The 20,407-nt window shown below is 47.4% G+C and overlaps 2 protein-coding genes across 10 annotated transcripts in view; both read right to left on the reverse strand.

The window, feature by feature from the left end:
• Window positions 1–621: 621 nt before the first annotated feature.
• The window catches only part of IGSF21 (immunoglobin superfamily member 21), a 94,557-nt gene continuing 74,771 nt past the window's right edge, over window positions 622–20,407 (reverse strand). For 3 of the 9 annotated variants that reach the window (XM_025142731.3, XM_417520.8, XM_046903212.1), the window contains 8 exons: window positions 18,308–18,429; window positions 14,717–14,835; window positions 14,159–14,274; window positions 13,090–13,531; window positions 11,982–12,067; window positions 11,631–11,823; window positions 11,511–11,549; window positions 11,030–11,287 (listed from right to left, as the gene is read on the reverse strand). In XM_025142731.3, coding sequence (XP_024998499.1) covers window positions 11,214–11,287; window positions 11,511–11,549; window positions 11,631–11,823; window positions 11,982–12,067; window positions 13,090–13,531; window positions 14,159–14,274; window positions 14,717–14,835; window positions 18,308–18,429 — 1,191 coding nt within the window. In that variant the 3' untranslated portion in view covers window positions 11,030–11,213. The other 6 variants (XR_003071566.3, XR_003071567.3, XR_003071568.3 and 3 more) reach the window with 6 other exon arrangements.
• On the reverse strand, window positions 4,128–7,145 carry KLHDC7A (kelch domain containing 7A). Its single transcript, XM_015296990.4, has one exon. It carries the CDS (start codon window positions 7,040–7,042, stop codon window positions 4,811–4,813), a length of 2,232 nt encoding a protein of 743 aa, XP_015152476.1. The 5' UTR covers window positions 7,043–7,145; the 3' UTR covers window positions 4,128–4,810.

Genomic DNA, 20,407 nt, shown 5'->3' on the forward strand with positions numbered 1-20,407 from the left:
TCTTTTCTAACTGTAATGATTATATGGTTCTATAATGCTTGAGGGCAGCAGGGGAAAGGGGCAGCAGTGGGATCCAGCTGGGTCTCGGACTGTAAAAGGGAGACCATAAGGTGGGGAGCAGATCGCAATACAGTGCCCGAGGTGAGCTGATAGAAAAAGCTCAAGGAGGTCATGAAAGCTCCCAGGATGGGGTGAGCGCTGAAGTAGCAGCATGAATGTTTATTCCTTTCTGGTTTGATAAAATTTGCATCTGTGCTTCGTGTGCACCTTTACCATGTTCTTTTATCCATCTCAGGCACTGTAGAGGGTGATGAAGCAAAAGAACTGGAATAACGCTAAATCTAGTATAGGTTGGCTAGATATTAGCTTTGTGAGAGAGAATCTCCCCAGATTCTTCTCTGGTCACCCCGTGGTCAGTGCCTCTAAGTGACCTCTGGTCACCCCGGTCCCCCTTTCTCATTGCAACCGTCCCTTTCTTCCTTTTACAGCTTTAGTTTTCCCTTCTCCCCCACTCTGACTTTCCTGCGAGTATAAATTAGCCTTATTGTTTTTATTTTAGTAATGGAGAAAATATTTCCCTTTGGCCCAAGCTAGCAGGATGGTAGACTCCAGCCAGGAGAGTAGGTTTTATTTATTTATTTGTTTGTTTGTTTGTTCCCCTTTTATAGCATTTCTAATCTGTGTTTATGATGCTGACACTGACACATCCTAAGCTATAGCATAGCTATAACCCCCGGAAAAAAACTCCCTGCTGGATTGAAATAGTGGCTGGCAAGTATTCCCTCCTCACTGAAGCTTGTGAATCAAAAGCCATCAACGCTTTAAGCAAAGGCTTGTGCTGGGGAAGGAGAACTTCTGCCTATGCATATTTTATCACCATGCTTATTCATTCCAAGCCCTTTTCCCTTCAAACACCGTGTGGATTTTAATTAAATAGTCCTTCACCAGCCTGTTATTCCAGCTTGGACAGGCTCCAAATGGCCACGTTTTCTTCCCAGAATGAAGGCGAGGGGATGTGTTCCCTTCCCCCAGCTCCGTTCCCTCCCTGTGCTCGCTGAGGTTTGTTCTCCACAAATGCCACTAATTACATTTGGCTGGCTGGCCGCCTGCTCTCCTGATAGCTTCTTTCATTACTACTGACCTCTCAGCACTGGTGGGTGTCCCTGGTGTGCTAGGAACATCACTTCTGCACACGAGGTTCTGATTCCCATCTTTCAGCCTTTTGGCATAAATTTGGGGTGAGGTCTTTGTGTAGAGGGTGGTTGATCCTACTGAGATCCCACATTCCTGGGATGCTCAGCTTTCCCTGGATTCTCTGTGTCCTCCTTGGAGCAGGATGCGGCCTCCAAGCCCATTGGGGTGAGCAAGATGCTACCAAGCAGCTCTTGGGCACCATGCAGTAGGATGTGTTTGGACCAAACCATCGTGGTTGCATCAATGTCTGCTTCCAAATGGGGTTGGTTGAGCAGTCTAGGCGCAGCTCCCCGTCACCTTCCTAGTTGCAAACCAGGCTCATGTTGGTGCCTTCAGCATCTTCTCCACTAAGCAGCACTTGGGCAATTTGGTGGAAGGGTCAAAAAAATAAATAGTATCATTGAGATTGAAAAAGACCTCTAAGATCACCAAGTCCACTCATCAAACCGTCACCTCTACTCTCACTCACAGAATCATTAAGGTTGGAAAAGACCGCAAAGATCATCAAGTCCAACCACCAACCTGTAAGCAGGACAGGAGAGAACATCTCTCCACCTCCAACTGTCTCATGGAGGCTCTTCCATGGCAATCCATCCTGTAATGGCATAATGTCCCAAAATCATGTAGGATCCATCATCAGCATCCATAAGAAGCCATTGCGAGGGGCTGATGGTTGCTTCAGGCACTAGGATTTTTCTTTTTTCTTTTTATCTGCTCATAAATTCCCACCGGTCTCCTCTGAACAACCTCAGGTACCAATACAAGCTCACGCCTGCTTGTCATGAACAAGTTGCTTAATTTGGCAGCTTGCTGCACTTAATATTTCTTTCATGTATCACATCAGTTTTAAATGCAAAACATGTCTGGATAAGCTCACTTTTTCAGTTTTTGCTTTTTTTTCCCCCATGATGTAGCCGACACATTAAAGGTAGCAGTGTTTAACTAATAAAGAAAAAGATTTTAAAATGCTAGTTTTGTACTTCTTTAATTGACTTCCAATTTCCATTTGGATGCAGCCTGGCATATTGCAAAGGGAGAAAGAGTGTCTGGTAAATAAGAAATGCGTCATTCACTGTTTTCTGCCATAATCAAAAATGTAGAAATTAGGAATCTGAATCAATGTACATTAAACTATGTAATTGCCTGAACAAATCTGGTGGGGTGCATAATGGAACTTCCTGATTAGAAGAAAATACCAAATTTAGTGCAAGGGCTGTGTTTGGTTGAGTTTGTAAAGCAGTGTTGAGCAGTTACACCTAGGGATCATCTCTTCTTCCAGGAGCTGAGCAGAGCTGGTGCTATGGGCAAAGAGTAAGCGCTGAAAGGATGAACAAAAAGTTTCTCGTCAATCCGCTTACAAAAATAATGCCTTGATGTCACAAGGAAAAAACATCATCCAGGTTAGAGTATTGCCTTATGTTTGTCCTTTCCTCTGTGCTGCTTTCGCTTAACCTCAGCCAAAACTCACTTTGCCCTTGAGCGTAGGATGACTGCGCACTTTGTGCCTGAAATTGGCTTTGCCTACAGAATGACACAGGACATCCTCGGCACCTTCTATGTCCAAATGCCACTCCAGGAGAATTGTGTTAATATGGGAGGGTGCAAGAGTGCTATTAATTGCTCATGCTCATCACGCTGAGGAATGAGAAAAGGCTTTATTATTGCAGCGTGTTCATTCTTGCCTGCGTGGTCCTAAGAACAAGGAGTTAAATCTCAGGTGAAACCTCATGCGGAAGCAAATAGTCACCATGAGAAGGGCAGGATCCCTACAAAACTTGAAATAAGAGCTGTCAGCTGAAAGGGGTCCAGCTGCCTCTGTCCCACCCGCCTCCCCAGGGATACCCAAAGTTTTGGGATTGCTGCTCTGAGAATGGGTTGTGCAGGTAACCAAATAGTTAGGAGCATAATAATAATAAAGCTTTTTTGACTCATAAAGCACCGTATCAGAGAGATATTGCACATCATTGGTGGGGTAGGATGAAGTGGCCCCAGGACCATTATGTTTTCTAGCATGTGAGAGTTGCATTGCCGTCCTCCATCAGCAGAAGTGTACAATATACTATGTGCCAACAAGCAAAGTGCAGAGACAGGGTTAATTAGCATGGCTTTGCCTCCTCCCAAGGTCTCCTAGCATTGGTAGGAAGGTCCCCAGTGATACCACCAAATGTTGTGGGAAGATCTTGAAGGCCATCTTCTGGAAAACTTGGGTTGGAAGGGACCTAAAAGATAATCTACTTTAGGCCTTGCAGAGAGAAGAAATAAGTACTGCAGGGCTGTGGACTTTGAGCTAATGACTTATTGTGCCAGGTCAGAAAATATTTGAAAACACATGACCATGAGACCCATGAACATCCACGTGCACTAACTGTGCCATTTGTGCTATTCATTGCAATGACAGAGAGAATGAGATAAGGTGGCAATAATAACTGAGAGAAAAACAAACCAAACAAACAAAGGATATTTCCCTGCTCACGCCCAGAAAATTCACTCTGGATAAACATGAACGTACATTCTCCCATACCATATTGACATACAGTGTGGCACCCAGAGCCATCCCTTATCTCTAAGTGCTTTGAATGCACTTTGTGCTTGACCAAGGATATGGGTACAGGAACCGCAGCAGTGTACAGCGATGGACATGACAGATGACAATCCATTTCTCTAGCTGCTCAAGGAGCTAGGGGAAGAAAAAGCAATTACCCAAAGTGGGCTGCTGGCAGGACACTAGGGTGTAAATAGAGCAAGGACAGCACAACCCCAGGAAAAAGAGAGGAGAGGCCCCAGTGCCAAAACAGCTGCTCACAATGAGAGCTCTGCTTTGCTTTTGGGCTCTTCCTTGGAGTCGCTGCTTGTGCAGTAATTAGCAATATAAAACATGCACTGGCCTCTTTGTTCCCATTAGTCTTTAAACGATGTGCAACAGTAGCCTGTGGTTAATTTTACCAAATGTTCACATTAATTTTATTTAAGACCAGCTGTCTATAAATCTATAGCATCTATTTACATTACATGTGTATAAATATTTATTTATATTATTCTGGGCTGAGGATAAGGAAATGGGTAACAAGGCAATAGAAGGAGCGATACCTTGATGAGATGCTTTGATCCCCAGTCTCCCACTCTAGGGTGACGTCAAGGCTCGGTGACAGCTCAGTGCTGATGGGGACATGCTCTGGAGATACCTCTTAGGGACCAAACTTCACTGCTATCTTTCTATGCCCTAAAACCCCCCATATGTTGGGCATGTGGGCCAGTATTAAAAACCTGCTGTCTCCAAAGCAGCAATCTATGGAGGCAGCTGGGAGCCTGAGTTTATTTGCATTCAAGCAGACACACCTGCATTTAAATACCTGTAGGCAAACAAGTCCGCCCACCTCCAGCTTTGCTCTTTCTTGCATCCCTAGTGCTGGGTTTATGAGTGTTTAAGCGCAACCTGTCTTCTTCTTTTCCACTTACAGGGAACAGGAAGATGAGGTGGTGGCCTTGTCCTGATGGCATTGGTCCAACAGTGGAAGGCAAATGAATGTGACATTGTCCTGATAGCATTAGTCCAGTAGAAAGCTGTAAATGAAGGTGGGTGACTTCTGTTACCTGGTTATCATGATCTCATCGTGCCTCAGACCCATGTCTGCTCCATCCCTGCCCATGGCAGCACCAGGACGACTGGGATCAGGCTACCCCGGGGTGAAGGGAAAGGCCGCAGCTCCTTGGTCCCAAAGCGTGGTGAGACAGGGTCAGCCAAGAAGCGGATGTGGAAGTGGCGACCAATGCAATGCACCAGGCTGCCCATCACGGCACACTGGAAGCAGGCCGGGTAGGCTTTGGCGTGGGTGGCACATTCATACCACAGCTTGGCCTTGGCTCTACAGCGATAGACACTAATACCCATGCTGCAATTGTAGTCAAAGCGGTAGACGAAACCATTGACGCTCACTACCTCCACTGTCCTGTCCTTGCCGCCTCCAGCTGGGCTGACTGTCCAGATGTCCTCACGGGCTATGTAGCGCAGCAGCACATAGCGCAAGGTGCCCCCCGTCACATAGATCTCCCCGTCACACACTGTGGCCGTGTGGGCTACAGCAAAGGTGTCATGAGGCAGTGGGGCAATGAAGACCCAGCGGTCATACCGTGGGTCATACCGCTCCACTGTGTAGAGGCACTCTCCACCGATGGCATAGAGGCAGCCATCCAAGGCCACCAGCTTGCAGTGAGGACGGGCTTGGTTCAAGGGGCAGATCTCCCTCCAGATATTGGTCAGCGGGTTGTAGCAGAAGACACGGTTGGAAGGTGTGCGGCCCAAGCCTTCGCAGCCTGCTACCACAAAGAGGTAGTTGAACATGCTGCACATGGCACACCCCTGGGAGACCACCTCTGGTGGCACGTGGCAAAGATTATGCCAGCGGTCCCCTTCGTCATCATAGCAGCAGAGTCGGCTAGCATAGAGGCCAAGCTGTGTGCTGATGTCTGCCACGACGACACACATCTTCCCCTTCATTCTGCGCCGAAGGATGAGGTCCCGCTCACTGGCTTTGAGGCGGCAGTAGATGGAGGGCGTCCTCAGCACCTGTAGGTAGTTGTCACTCATGACCTTGTAGGCTGCCTCCTGGAGGAAGTCAAGCTTCTCTGCCTTGGCCCTACAGAGGACCTCGTAGCAGTTCCCCAGGTCCAAATGGGTGTCTAGGGAGGAGGGTGACGTTTTGAAGAAGTTGGTTTTGTCCACCAGATCCAGCTGAGCGCTTGCTGGTGGCATGTTGGCTGGTGTGACACAGAAACCACCCAAGGGCAACTGGAGGTGAGAGTTCTCTGCAATCTGGAGGACGCTGTTCTTACGGCTGATGCTGCGAGTGGGAGCTGAGGGCTTGGGGTCCTTCTCTAAGCTCTCCACATTCGACGAGACAGTAAGAGAGGTAGTAGGGTCCTGCAATGCCACAGTTGTTTCTTGGGAGTGAGTGTCAGGGAGCAGAGCAGCAAAGTTCTGCAGCTTTTTGTTGACCCCCGCTGATCTCTGCAGCTCTTCGTTGACCCGCTCCAAGCACTGCAACTCTTCCCTCACATGCTCTGAGCTGCAGCTCAAGGCTGTCCCCATAAAGGGAGATGGGAGCGACTTTTTTGTTGATACTGAATGGGAGATAGACTGGATGTAGTAGTCATAGACTTTACCTCTGAGGCCAGGAGACAGCTGCCCATCCCCATCCTTTGTTTTCCTCTCAGCGATGTAGCTCTCCTCCACCTGGATCTTTGCAATTGAGGAGAAAGAATGGGAGGTATCTGCCTCCCTATAGCTTGCTGTTATATTTACCCCCAGCTCCGAGGTGACACTGAGGGTCTGGATTGTCCCTCTGCTCCCCTCCTTGCTGGCGATTCCACTGGCCAAGTCCTGCTCAGTGCTTTGTGCACCTCCATCCCCTGCCGTCTGGTTGGGAAGAATGATGTGTGGGACAAGCATGCTGTGTCCATTCCCACCACTCTCCTCCCCATTCAGCATTTCATTCAGATCCCTGAAGCCGTGAGATTTTGCCTTCCCTCCATCTTTCTCCTCATTTGCTGGCAGAATTCTCTCTCTCTTTTGCCGTGGATCTGGGACGCTTGCTTGAGCATCACCACCACTTCGTGCCCCAAACACCCACCTGTGCCGCAGACCCTCCACATTCTGTCCATCCGGGGCTGCATTTTCCCTTCTCCCCTTCTCTCTGCAAGCATCAGTTGTTGGGTTGTTGCCTCCAGGTGCTGAGCGGGACTTGTAAAATCTGTATGCCAAAGTCAGCAGGAGCAGAGAGGCAGCAGAAAGGACCAGCTTGCCAGTCAGCTGCATGTCGGACTGCCAAAGCACAGTTACCCACTGGCTCATTTTTCTGTGCCAAGCACTTGAGAATGTGAAGAATCCGATTAATGATTGTTGAGCCCCCAGCAGAACCGGCCACTAGTCTGGGGCAAGGTGACTTTGAGCACGCAGGTTTGCGTGGGAGCTCGTTGTATTTGAGCAAGGTGGGACAGGGAGGGCTCAGGTGTCACTAGCACGGAGCCATGACGCAGAGCTTGGCAAACAAAGAAACTCTGGGAGAACTTAAGAAACCACAAACCTGATGGGAGGGAACATATATCCTCCATGCATCCTGTCGATTCTGCTATGCTCCATTGCTTTTTGCTATTTAATAGTGCTGGAAGGGGAAAACAACTCGCTTGACCCAAGAAATGTTTTATTTCCCTGTTCTGTCTCCCTGAGGAGTGAAGCCAGGTGAAAGCTGGCTGGAAGGAAGGGAGGAGACAGCCTGCAGCTGGGAAGACCTTTGGTCCGACGCAGAGCAGCTGCTCTGCGCCACCAGATGTATAATTTGGCAGCACACTCGCTAACAAAGGGTGACAGGAAGTATCCCGACAGCCACTGAGCTCACTTGGTGGTGAGCCTGAAAGTGACAGGTGGATAATGAGCCATGGGGAGAGGGGTTGGGGGCTTGGGGAGTGCAAACTGCTGCAAATAGAGCTGGGGCAGAGGTGGAAAGGGAACTGCAGGCTGGAGTTATGGTGTGCATGGCAGGAGGACGTGCTCCAGAAAGCAAAATCATTGGGCTGAGGAGGGAAAAAATGGTATAGGGAGGAACTGGAGAGGCATGAGCCGTCATTTTGAAGGGGTGAGTGCTGAATCGGAGCTTATCAGCATGCACACAAGAATGGGAGTTGCCAGCGGCGGAACTGAAGCACAGACAACATCACATGCTTTTCCTAATTCTCATGCAAAATATCATGAGTGTGAGCAGTTCCCATCTGAATTCTGAAAAATCTGGGGAACTGCGCATCCCCATGGGGAGGAAAGAAGGGGTATCGGGCCATCCTATGCATGGCATCCCCCAGCAGCCTCTGCTGAGTGGGCTGAATTCAAAGGGAAACCATGAACCTCCTTTTCCGCCAGGGGCACTTCTCTGCACTGAGAGATGCAAAGGAGCGAGGTCCTGCAGGAGCTGAGGAGGTGAAGAACAGCATGAGCTCTTTCAAATGCAAAAAATAAAAATAAAAATAAATTTTAAAAGGCAACCAAACCAGCATAAACGTGGCTGTTGTTGGTATGCAAGCTTGGCCCTGACGCAGTAGTATTTGCTGGAAAAATGAGCACTGGTTATGCTAAAACTTGTGACGGGTATGGGAGACAATTGGTGCTAGTTTCTTACCTGAGGGATGGGGAAACTGAGGCACTGCTGGAGTCCGGTGGAACCAGGTTTCATTGCTCATGAGCTCAAGGCTGCAGTAGTGCTCCACTTCGTGCAGTACTCCGTTTTTCAGGGCTGTTCTGTATTTGTGTGTGCGTTGAAGCCAGGGTGCATTTTGGGGTTTGGCTAATTGGCTCCATGCACCATTCAGAGTCCATCCACCTGTATGCAGATATGACCCTGGGGTTTTTCATCTCTTGCTACTTTTGCTGTTAATCAGAACTAAGACCTGCATAGAGGACTCCTTATGCAAGGAACATGAATTATACACACCTTTGTAAGCAGCCCTGTGAACCCAGCCAAGTAGCTGTGCCCAGTAATGATAGAACAGAGGCAGGAGAGCACTAAGTAAAACCCGTTAGTGCTCCCACATGACATATCCCTGCCTTTGTGTCCCCATCCCACATCCCACAAACGGGGGGGGCTTCCCAGTGTTGGATGTGCTGCCTCCTTGATACAAAGGCTGCCAAAGCCCTAGCCTGGGGCATGCTGCAGTGTGTGGTTTCTCTCATCAACACATGCTTTTGTAGGGCTTAGAAGGACTAAGAACCTCGCAGGTATTGTGCTGGAGCACAATGTGGAGGGAACACAGCCATTGCAAGCTGAGGTGATGTCTTGGCAACTGTCATCCTAATTGAATGTAATTGCTGCCTCCAAATTTTGCTAAAACTTTTTCAAAGTCCACCGAAATTAGGGAACACTGATAATGTCATTCCTTGGGGTTTTCAGCTTGCGTCATCCCTAAGAAATGTGATTAATTTTTCACAAGCTAATCGCATCTCTTAGGCAGATCGTTAGTGGAGGATCTGTCAGCTCTCATCAATAATGAACCAAGCAGAGCAGCTCTGTAACCTCACAGTCTCCTGCATTATTCACTGTCAGATCCTCAACAGGAGTGTGGTGGGGAGAGAGATGGGATTTCATCAGCGTCCTTCGTAATTCCATGTAGAATTGCAGCAGGTGAAGGATAAGGGGACAGGAGGTGATGGCTGCACCCAGGTTATGTGTGGGGTTTTTGGTGAGGCAGTACCATTCTGTGTCACCTCTGACACATTGATGTTTGGACTTGATGATCATAGTGATCTTTTCCAACCTTAATGATTCTGTGATTCCATCACAACTGTTCATGTGGCAGATGAAGTGATATAGCTGCTCCAACACTTGGTGAGACAACATGAAATCAGGCATCTCTGCCCAAAGTGAGAGCTTTATGTGTACCTTTGGTCATCATTTGGGCTGTACTAGTAATAAGGTGGTCTCAATCTTCATTCTCTCTGCACATTGATAGATATACTGCCATAACGGGTGGGTTGATGATTGGACTAGATGATCTACAGTTGGAACTGATGATCTTAGAAGTCCTTTCCAATCTTAACAACTCTATGATTCTGTAATCATTATCAACAAGGAAAGAGCCAAGTGTCCCATACAGAGAGCAGATTTGGGATGCTGAGCCCATCAGCTCACTTATCATCTCCCACTGGTGGCATTGCTCTGAAGCTGGTGCAACAAAGTGGGTGATGGCACTGTCTTCCTTATACTTGTTTCCATGGTTCTAGGTGATAACGTTGCATTTAAACAGAGATTTGGGGGCCTGTAAACCCCCATATTCACAATGAGCAGGCATAACGGTTGTTTAATTGCATTTGGATGAGAGCCCCAGAGTGCAATTGGGGTTGCTGCATTTCTGACCTAGCAAGAAATATCTGTGCCATCGGGAACTGTACTGCATGGTCTATAGCAGGCGGGTAACCCAAATAGCATGGATTTCCCTGAAAAGGAAGGTTCTCATCTTAAACAGATACAGAAAGTGTTTGTAACCTACTTTGGAGCAGAAGGCAGCTGGTTTGTAGAGCTGGGGATTCAGCAGCTGGCATCCTTTCTTGCCATCAGGGATTCAGATGCTTGGTTCTTTTTGCTTCAGGATGAAAGTAGAGTTGTTAATCCTCCTAATTCCCATCCATCCGGGGCCTCTGGAGCAAACTTGTCCCTGCATAGCTTCCAGCCAAAATTACAGCGCTGAATGGTTTTGCACATCAGTAGCAACTCCTGAGCCGCTGTGTGTTTATTCAGTTCCTTTGAGGTCTGGAAATTGCTGGCAATGGTGAGTGGTAGGAAGTGAATCTGCTTAATAATAATTAATCATAATAGTAATAATAGTAATAATACTAAGCATTAGTACAGGGCTTTGGGAAGCTGAAGCACTGCACGGCTGCTGGCTAAATCCTTCAGAATTAAGTTCCTGGAGGAAAAGGCAGGGGAGTGAATGCCTGCATAGGGCTGGCTTAGCACCAGAAGGGTGGTGCGGGACACCATTTTAGGGTCTACATCCCCAACAGCACTCATGCTGCTGATGCACGTGGCTTGTGCCGTGGAGCTGAGTACTGGTGCATTTATTCCTGGTTGGAATAAATTGAGGAACATGGTCCCTACTGCTTCCTTTCCAATCAACATTGGGCCCTGGCAACATAGCATAACTGTGTCCCTCTCCCAGACCTTGGAAAGCCACTGGGTTCCCCATGGCGGCCTCAGGTACTCCAGGGTGGTCTTAGGTACCCCAGGCCAGTCCCCAGATCTTCCTTCAGTTCCCAACCCAAGCCCTCCCTTGCATCTACACACAAGAGGACAAAACATTCAGTGCAGCCTTCTACAGAGGCAGGTTTTTTTCTTTTAATTAAATTGTCCAAGGAAGCCAAGACACAGACAGAAAGAGACCGAGACTGTAAATAGCATAGAAAAAAAAAGAAAAAAAGAGAACCGATTGGCAGAGGTGTAAATGACGGGTGGAGCTGTACGGAGGAAGAGGCAAGCGAAGCTTCACGTTAGCTCCAGGATCACTGTTAGGGTGAGTGCCAAAACTAGTCTGAAGCTGCAGTGGCTGGTAACTGAACCTAGGCAGGAGGAGAAAAGGGATGGAGAGTTCAGGGATTTCCATCTTGATCACAGAATCATACTATCAGTTGAGTTGGGAGGGACTCTTTAAGGCCATCTTGTCCAACTCTCCTGCAATTAACAGGGCCACCTACAGCTCAACTGGGTGCTCAGAGCCCCTTCCAGCCTGACCTCATGGGGCCACCACCTCTTAGAGTCACCTCACCTCCAGCCACCACTTACCATTGGAGTCCTCTGTTCCTCGGGGAATATTCGGATTTTCTAAGGAAAAGAACCAGCAGAGAAATGGGTTAAGAGGGAGGAAAGAGGGAAAGGGACATGTGGGGAAGGGCAATGCCATACCAAAGACAATGAGGCGGGTGTGGGTGTCAGTGGAACCCAGTGGGTTCTGCGCAGTGCAGCGGTACATGGAGCCATTGAGCTCAGCTGGCACTCGCTCCAGCACCAGCTCCTTCCCGGCGTGCTCGGCACTGCCATCCAGGAGCCGGCTTCCCACACGGGTCCATGTGAAGAGGGGCTCAGGGAAAACTTCATTCTGCATGGAGAGGACAGCAGGGTGGGTTTCGTGACCCTCAAGCTGTGGCCTCCATTGTCCCAGTTTTATGGTCACATGGCAACCTCGAAATGCTGGGATGGATGCAGGGACAGCATCACCCAATGGCAGTGTGGACAACACCTCATGGGGACACTGACCTGAAAGCCCTGCACCAAGATCCGAACAGTGTCTCCAACCCGTGCTCTCATTGGGGTCATGATGATTTTAGGGCCCTTGGGAGCAACTGCAACAAAAAGGGATGGGGAGAAAAGGGTCATCAGCCCTCGGTTGGGGTGAATGAGGGTTTGATGAGGTGCTGGCCAGCTGGGGAGGCAGACTGTTGGGTAATCGATGGACAGATGATAGATGGCCAAATGGACAGGCAGGCAAGTACCCTGTGGGCTGAGGAGATTGACAGACAGCTGCTAAGGGATGCAATCACAGCCAAAGTCATTTCCTAGCCAAAATGCATCTCACCCCACTCTCTGTTTCCTCTATGGCACACACTAAAACATCTCTGCAGTCGACAGACCTCTCCAAAAACACAGCAGTCCTTCCCTTAAGGTGCCTGTGCTTCTGGGGAGCCCTGGTATCACCTCCTCATATCATCACGCAGCATAATACATCACCCTGTTTTGATTCTTGGGTGTATGAAGAACCCCACCCCACCCTCTGGAAAAGAGAAGCAAAAAGGTGTGAAGAGATAAAAAGGCAAGAAATTAAGGAGAAAAAAAGACAACTTCCCAATGCAATAAACTGGGGGGGGGGGAGCAAGAAATGAAAAAACAACAACAACAAAAATACTCCAAAAAGTTAAAAAAAAATGCTAAAAAAGCAGAACAAGCAACAAATTCAAAAATGTAACAGATATGAAAAAGCAAAAGTGAGCAACAAATGCAAAATTGAATAAATTCAGAAATGCAAAAAAAAAAGTAAAAAAAAACAATAAATACAAAATTGCAATAAATGAAAAAAAGCAAAAAGTCAAAAATAGGTGACAAATGCAAAATTGAAAAAAAAGGCAATAAATACAGCATTGCAGCAAGACCAAAAAAACAACACAGGTACAGTTGCAATAAACACACACACAAAAAAAGAGAGAGACGCAAAAACAGGTGATAAATGCAAATAAATGCAAAAAAAGAAAAAACATACAATAAACACAATAACTGGAGAAAAAGCAAAAATATACCTTTTTTCCCCTCCCAAACTGCAACAAATGCACAAAGAAAGCCAAGTTCATCCAATCACAACCGCTGTCCTTACCGAGAGTCACCTCTGACTGCATGGGCATGGAGAGTGCTGGATGCTTCACCTCACAGCTGAAGAGCGCCTCATTGTCGATTTGCGGGTTGAGGGTCCAGGTGAGGGTGGCCCGCGCCTCCACCGTGCCATCACTGATGGGCACGTGTGTGTGGCGGAAATAGTAAATGGGCTCCGCCACATGTACCCAGCGTGGGAACTCCCGGCTCACCACAGTTTCAGGGATGGCTTCAGTGGTGGGACCCCGCTCAGCCGCCAGCCCCCTTGGGGGTTCTGCGGTGTTGGAGGGCCCGCCCCCCATTTCTCCCTCGGCCAGCAATTGGGGCAGCTTGGTGTCATCCAGGTCACGGTGTAGGAGGTTGCGAGGTGCCCAGTTTCCGGTGGCAGCTGGTGGTTCAGGCAGCGGGGTCGCCTCAATGGGCTCCCCATCGCGCTTGAAGTACACCTGTGGAGGGGACAGAAGGGATGGGGAGCACATGGCAGTGGCACTGGGCTGCCTGTTGGGCCATCCCCTTGGGCAACTGTGCGTGGAGTTGTCCCCAGAGCTCTGCAGAAACATGCTGTAGTGCTACTAGAACATAGTGTAGTGTAGGAATTTGCTTTGCTTTGACATTGAATCTACTAATATATATGTAAAAATCCATATATTAAAAATTAAATAGCAGAATTTCCTGTTGGATATCTAGGGACAACATGTATGTAATAACACAAGTACACTTGAAGATAGGTCAGACACAACTTTGGTCACAGAATAGAAGAAAACAGAATAGAAAAGAATAGAGGATGGAATGGCTGAGAAGGATCTACAAAGATAACTGAATAGAGAATAGGATAGAATAGAGGATAGGATAGTTGGAAGAGATCTACAAAGATCACTGAACAGAGAATAGGGTAGGATAGGCTAGAATGAAATAGAGTAATTTCAATTGGAAGGGACACACAAAGATCTTAGAGTCCAACTGTCAGGTCATAGTGAGTGTACATACACAAAGCATCACTCTCTCCAATCCCGTTCTCTGCCAAGGGATTGCAGGGACCCAACCCAAAGATATTTTCAGAAACAAATTCTCACCAGTGGGGCGGGCTTGCCACCGGACACTACACACACCAAGGTAAAGTTCTGTGCCTGGTAGCGGCTGAAGGGTGCTGGTGTGTCAGCGGCGATCACTGAGATAGATGTTGGCGGAGCTGCATTGGGGACAAAGAGCTGGGGAGTGAGCACAGTGTCCCCAACCCATCCCCAGCATCACCACTCTGACTCCCTGCAATTCACTGGGTTTGCAAACTGGGAAAAATATGAGCTGGAGGCCACCCCTTGATCCATCCCCAAAATGTCTCAGTGGTGATTTGAGCGTGGGGTACAGAGAGCCTCCTAATGGTTACCCTCTATCCCCACCCAACTGCTCACTCACCCATCACTCCTCATCGTCACCATCACATCATTTTCTGGTCATGACTGCCACCACATCATCACCAATACCACTTTGTCACTACCTTATCATCCCCACTACCCCATCATCACCACCTTATCATCCCCACCATTTCAACATCATTTCCACCACCATGCTGTCACCGACTCATCGTCCCCACCATCACACCATTGTCACCATCACATCATTGCTGCACTCACCCATCACGTTGAGGAATATATTACCAGACGCCAGGACCACCTTCTCCCGTGTGGCTCGGTCATAAATCCCAACGTGACACTCATAGGGGCCATTGTCCGAAATGCGAACCTCGGGGAGGCTGGGAAGGACAGAGGGGACTCACTGCCAGCCCCCACTCCAGCTTCCCTCATCCATAGCAAAGAACATCCCACTAATAGTGATGGAAATGAGCCATGGATCGATAACTATTAATAACTGCAAAGGCTTCAGGAGTGAGCTGTGTAATACGGTTTAGCAGCTGGAGTTTACCGGCACTGGCAGCTCCTCAGGAAGGTAAGTAATGGCATTAATGAAAGAAGAAGCTCACAGGAGGTAAAGGCACTGCTGAGAGCAAAAAACTGCAAACCACAGACATTAAATGTTTGTAAAATGCTCATGGGAAAGGCTCAGATGCTATGGATCCCTGCTTCCAGCTGGGCAATGCCACAGCTATGGAAAAGTGCAAGTGGATAAAAGCATCAAAAGCGCAAACTCTGAGCAAGAGTGTTCCTATGCAGGGCATGCTTTGATCTATATGCCATCGAGATTTTTATACATATTTAAAAACAGGAAAGGAATGCAGTGCAGAAGAAAATAATCCAACCAGCTGCAAAGAGCCACCCACCAGTGCAGCATCCCACTGCAGAAATTGGGATGGGGCCACCACACATCCTCCCATTGGGACATCCAAGCAAGAGCATCATCTGGCTAGTCCCAGCTTAAAAAACAAACAAAAAAATTTCCAGCCCTCAAAATGGATTTTCTGCAGCACTCAGGCATGCACCTTGCAGGGCTTCCCCAGCTTAAGGGAGAAACAGAGTGGCAACAGAACTCAGCGGCTCCTCGCTGGAAGCCCCTGGCTGCCTTCCCACGCCTACTACCATGCAAAAGCCCTGCTAGCATAAACAAGCCCCTGCTGACGTGAGCAGTTGCTTGGCAGTGCCTTTTAACAGCCGCGTTGCTCTCAACTGAGCCTCCACCATCTGTTGCAGCCTCTAATTACCCATGCACGCATGCTTCGTTAGCAAAGAGGGAAGGGAAAAGCAGTTGGAATGATTTTGGTCTCTGCTCCATTTCAGGCCTGTCCTATTGCAGTGGCTTAAGCTCTTTAAGCTTGCAAGATCTTGGAGGAAAAAATGGTCCCAACTGGATCACGTTGAGGTTTCTGCAGCTGTAATCCCAAAGATAAGGATCCAGCCCTGCTAGATAGAGGGATGGGATGGTTGGAAGGGACCTACAAAGATCACTGAATATAAGATAGGCTAGAACAGAGAGGACAGGACGGAAGACAGGACAGGATAGAACTGCCAAGCCCCAGTGATGCCCCACTGCACCCTTTGTGCCTTGCAGCCAGGCTGGGATCCCATGCAGATGCTCAGTGTAAAGTGAGCAAGATGCCCTACAACACACCTCTCTCCACCCCGAGCAGATTTGAAAAAAAAAATTAAAAATCCTCTGAAATACCACTCAATAGATTCAAAAAGCAACTTTATGGGCTGCTGAATGAGCCACCAAAACAGAAAGACGTAAGGATAGATCCCACCCCACCCTCCCCCCCCCCCCCAAAAGTATCAAGCCAATGATTCAGAAAATGGGCTCTTTTCATACCCTTTGAGAAACAGCTCCTTTCTCCCCAAGTAGAGGCACGTTGCTGCTTTCTGCTGCAAAAAGGCAACTGCGTGCAAATACTTCTAGCGCAAACATCCTGGACTGCATGGTAATTCAGATGATTTGTAGGCGATGCACTGACAATTACCAATGCTTTAAAGTGCTCAATTCTAGGGCAGTGGAATTTTCTGCTCTCAAATTGTATTAGTTCTACAACACGTATAAAAAGAAAGAAAAAAATGCACCAAAAAAATGGAGGTTTCTGAGACAAAATACCGTTAGGGGCAATGTGTCTTAAAGAGGTTGAATTTGGTACATCTTCATCCCCATGGGATGGCTCAAGGATTGCCCGCGGTTGGGGTCTTGCTCTGTGCACGAGGAATGTTTTATTCTGATTTAAATTGCTGGTGCTGCCTGCTGAAGACCAGTGGTTAAATCCACACTGAGCAGAAACACTGGTGTTACAGCAAGAAAACAAGGTTGTCAAGTTAGGAAACTTGTAATCCATTAGCGAAGCCTCCAAAACATCCTCCAAACAGTAATTAGTCATGTCAGACATTTGCAAGACAACAAAGTGAGCGGCTCAGCGGAGCCTGAGCTACACATAGAAGTAAAACTTAAAGAGGGAATCATCTTCCTGGCATTCCCTGGGCATCCTCTGAGCAACTCCTGAGCATCCGTTTGAGCATCTCCCCTCCAGCACTATTTTCCTATTTACTGTCCGCTCTATATTCACATTTATCCATCACAGAATCATAGAATATCCCAAATTGGAGGGGATCCATAATGATTATCCAGGCCAACACTGGGCTCCACACAAGACCAAGCAAAATTCAAACCATGTTATGCCATGAGTTCAAGCCATTGCATGCACTTGCTCTCGTTTATAACAAAACACAAAGCCAAATACAATAGAAAAAAAAAACATCCAAAAACCCCAGCAAAATTCATACAAAGAAACTGATTAGAATATTGTGCTTGCACACAGCTAGGCATGGATGCTTATCTAAGGGCTAAACCATGCCGAACCCCTTTTGTACTGTGGACATTTGCAGGCGTGAAGCACCGTGATGCCTCAAGAAGTTGACTGTATTTTCCTTGCCATACATAGGACCTTTATTACCTGGCACTTGGAAAAACAAGCTTTGAAATATGATTAACAAATTCTAATTTAAAAGGGAAACAAAGTAAAACAAGCCCCATGAAATAAATACTTCGCTTCAGCATTTTTGGCTTAAATTAAGTCTCCCCCTGATGTTTTTTTCAGGCTTCAGTTTTGTTTTTATAACATCAGCAATAAAACAAGTGTGTAATTAGTAATAAAGCTGACACTCTTGCAAGTGATTTTGTACTTGGAAGAAACACAAAGATGAGCTCTTATGCTGACTGTTTTTTATATATCATATACATGTCATGTATATATATATTTTTTCCCCAGCTTATTTCAGCCTTTGAAATCTCCACCAACAATACCCTTTTCCCCAGGGACACACAGGACCTTGGGGACAGACCCTGGCTCTTTGGTGACAGTGCTTTGCAATACGACCATTTCCTTGGAGTGGCTGCAACAAAGGAAAGACAGCAAAAAAAGAGGCGACTTCCTGCCATGTGCAGTTACCTCATTAGCAAGATCCCGGGGTGGCCAAATCCCCACGGATGACAAAGAAAAGTATTGACTTACAGAATCATTGAGTCACTAATGTTGAAAAAGACCTCTAAGCTCATCCAGTCCAACTCCAACTCACCACTACCATGCTCACTAACCATGTCCCACCTCCACGCACCTTGAAAATCTCCAGGGATGGTGGCTTCACCACCTCCCTGGACAGCCTGTCCCAATACCTTGCTAAATACCCTAAAACACCCCAATATGGGAAAAAAAATCCTAAAAAAGGCATTAAGAAGCAGCCAACGTGCTGGAGGACGTGACATTGGAGCTGAACAGTAGCGTTCAAACAACTTACCGCACTGTGGACTGGTAGACCAGGTCCTCCCTCTTCCTGTAGTTCTCCATGTGTGAGAAATTGGTGGAGAACATGGCATCAAAGGTGAAGATCTTCTGCTTGATTGTGCCACCATCAGTGACCTACAAACAAAACCCCAGCTGTAAACCTCATTAAGCAAAATCCTCCAGTCTGTCTGGTTATCACTGCAGCAGTTGGAAGGCTATGGCATCACCCATCTCCAGCTGCTCCCTGTGGCTGGCATTTTTAATTGGAAAAAAGCTTTTTGAGGGGAGCAGCTCTCTGCTGCTCTGAGGTGTATCCCCCTCCAACTGCTACTTGTAAAGTTTTAGTACAAAAGAAAAAGCAAAAAAAAAAAAAAAAAAAAAAAAAAAGCAATGCATCTTGGCCATGGAGATTTGGAGGGCTGTAACAGCTCAGATCAAGACATTGGAGAGTTACAAAAATAGTCCTTTTTGAAATAAAATAGGCATCAGGAGCAGAAGCGCAGTGACGAACCCCAGAGCAGTATCTCCCTGCTCTCCCACCCCGTGCTTTCCTCCCTGCTTGGGAAAAAAACAACTTTTGCTCCAGATTTTATCTTTTCTCCCTTTTTATCACATATAGGAGGGAAAAAATGCTGTCAGTAAAACTGTCTCCATAGATTTATTTGCTGAGGCTTTTATTACAAAGAAAACACATTCTCCTACGGACGTAGGATAAAGAGCAGCACAAAGAATTACTGGAGCCATAAATCTCTGGCCATTGGGGGGCGATGGGAAGTTTTCAAGGAGAGATCCCATTCGCCCCAAATTTTATTTATGCTGTGGGCTGGGTTCAGGGAGGTTTGGGCAAAGGAGTAGAAATCTCAGCGCCACTCTCGGATCTCAATGTGACATAGTTGTTGCTGCAATGTCTGCGGGGGTTTTCCAGGGATTATTTTTTTGGAGATAAAAAAGCATCTCAGAAAACAAATGAATGACAGAAAAAATCAAATAAATAAAGGATTTAACAAAATCCATTCTATTTTTTGAAACAGCTGCATGCAATAAACATGCTATCCTCAACTTGCTACACCAATCCCGCAGCTGCAATTGCAACATGCAATCGTGGCACAGTGCTGGACCAGCCGGAAAGCTGCACTCCAGATGTCTAAATTGCATTTTTTCCCCCTATTTTATGTTGCTTCTAAGCCTGGTCAGTACTGAAGGGGGGATGCTCCATATCAGGTGTTTTTTTTTTGTTGTTGTTGTTGTTTTTTGGTTGGGTTTTTTTTTTTTTTTTGGTACTGGCTTTGCAAAAGTCTTCTGGGTTGTGGTGCTACCCCCATGTTATGGTCAAGTTGCATTGCAAGAGGAGTGGACTCCACATCTGGCCAGATGTATGTCAAGTGAACGGAGCCAGAGCAGTGCACCAGGGAGGCAAAGGCATCGCTGCCCTTGGGAGCCCCCACGGTCCCCTGAGGAGGGATGGCACTGCAGCCCTGTGGGTCCCTGAGGATTACAGGCAGCTAACAGGCTCCTCTGAAAAGGCGCACACAACACAGTCTCTCTCCGGGGATTAGACCTACTTACAGCCTTTTATCTGCACCCTAGGGTCAGGTTTGTTTTTTTCTGAGAGGAGCTACAGAGAAAAATTCCTGGGAGAATCTATGGGGGGGGTAAAGGCAGTAGCTTTGGGATAGGGTGAGGGGGTTTGGCAGCATTAAGTGGTGATCACCCTAAATTGCAAGCACCAGCTCCAAGAAGCCCCTCCTGCAGAAGGAAAAGAGGTGCAGAGAGAGGAAAAAGTGCATTTACAGCACCCGGCACAGAGCTCAGCCTGAGGCTGCAAGCTGCCTGCTGCATTATTTATAAACCCCAGCAAAGATCTTACTCCTGACAAAAACTCAACGATTGCCACTGCGTGGAGAGACATTTAACCTTCTGCTCCCTCCTGCTTCTCTCTTGTTTGCTCTCACCTCTGCCGTGACCCAGCTGCTTACCGCCCCCAAAACATAGTCACCCGATTAATATTGCTGGAGCCACTTGTTGGGATGCTCAATAAGCATCCCACTGTGATGGATAGGGAACAAGGGATGGAGGGAGACACTTTGGAGGAAAAGCTTGGTTGCAAAAGGAT

Source organism: Gallus gallus, chromosome 21 (assembly GCF_016699485.2).
Source record: "Gallus gallus isolate bGalGal1 chromosome 21, bGalGal1.mat.broiler.GRCg7b, whole genome shotgun sequence".
In the NCBI taxonomy this organism is placed as follows: domain Eukaryota; kingdom Metazoa; phylum Chordata; class Aves; order Galliformes; family Phasianidae; genus Gallus; species Gallus gallus.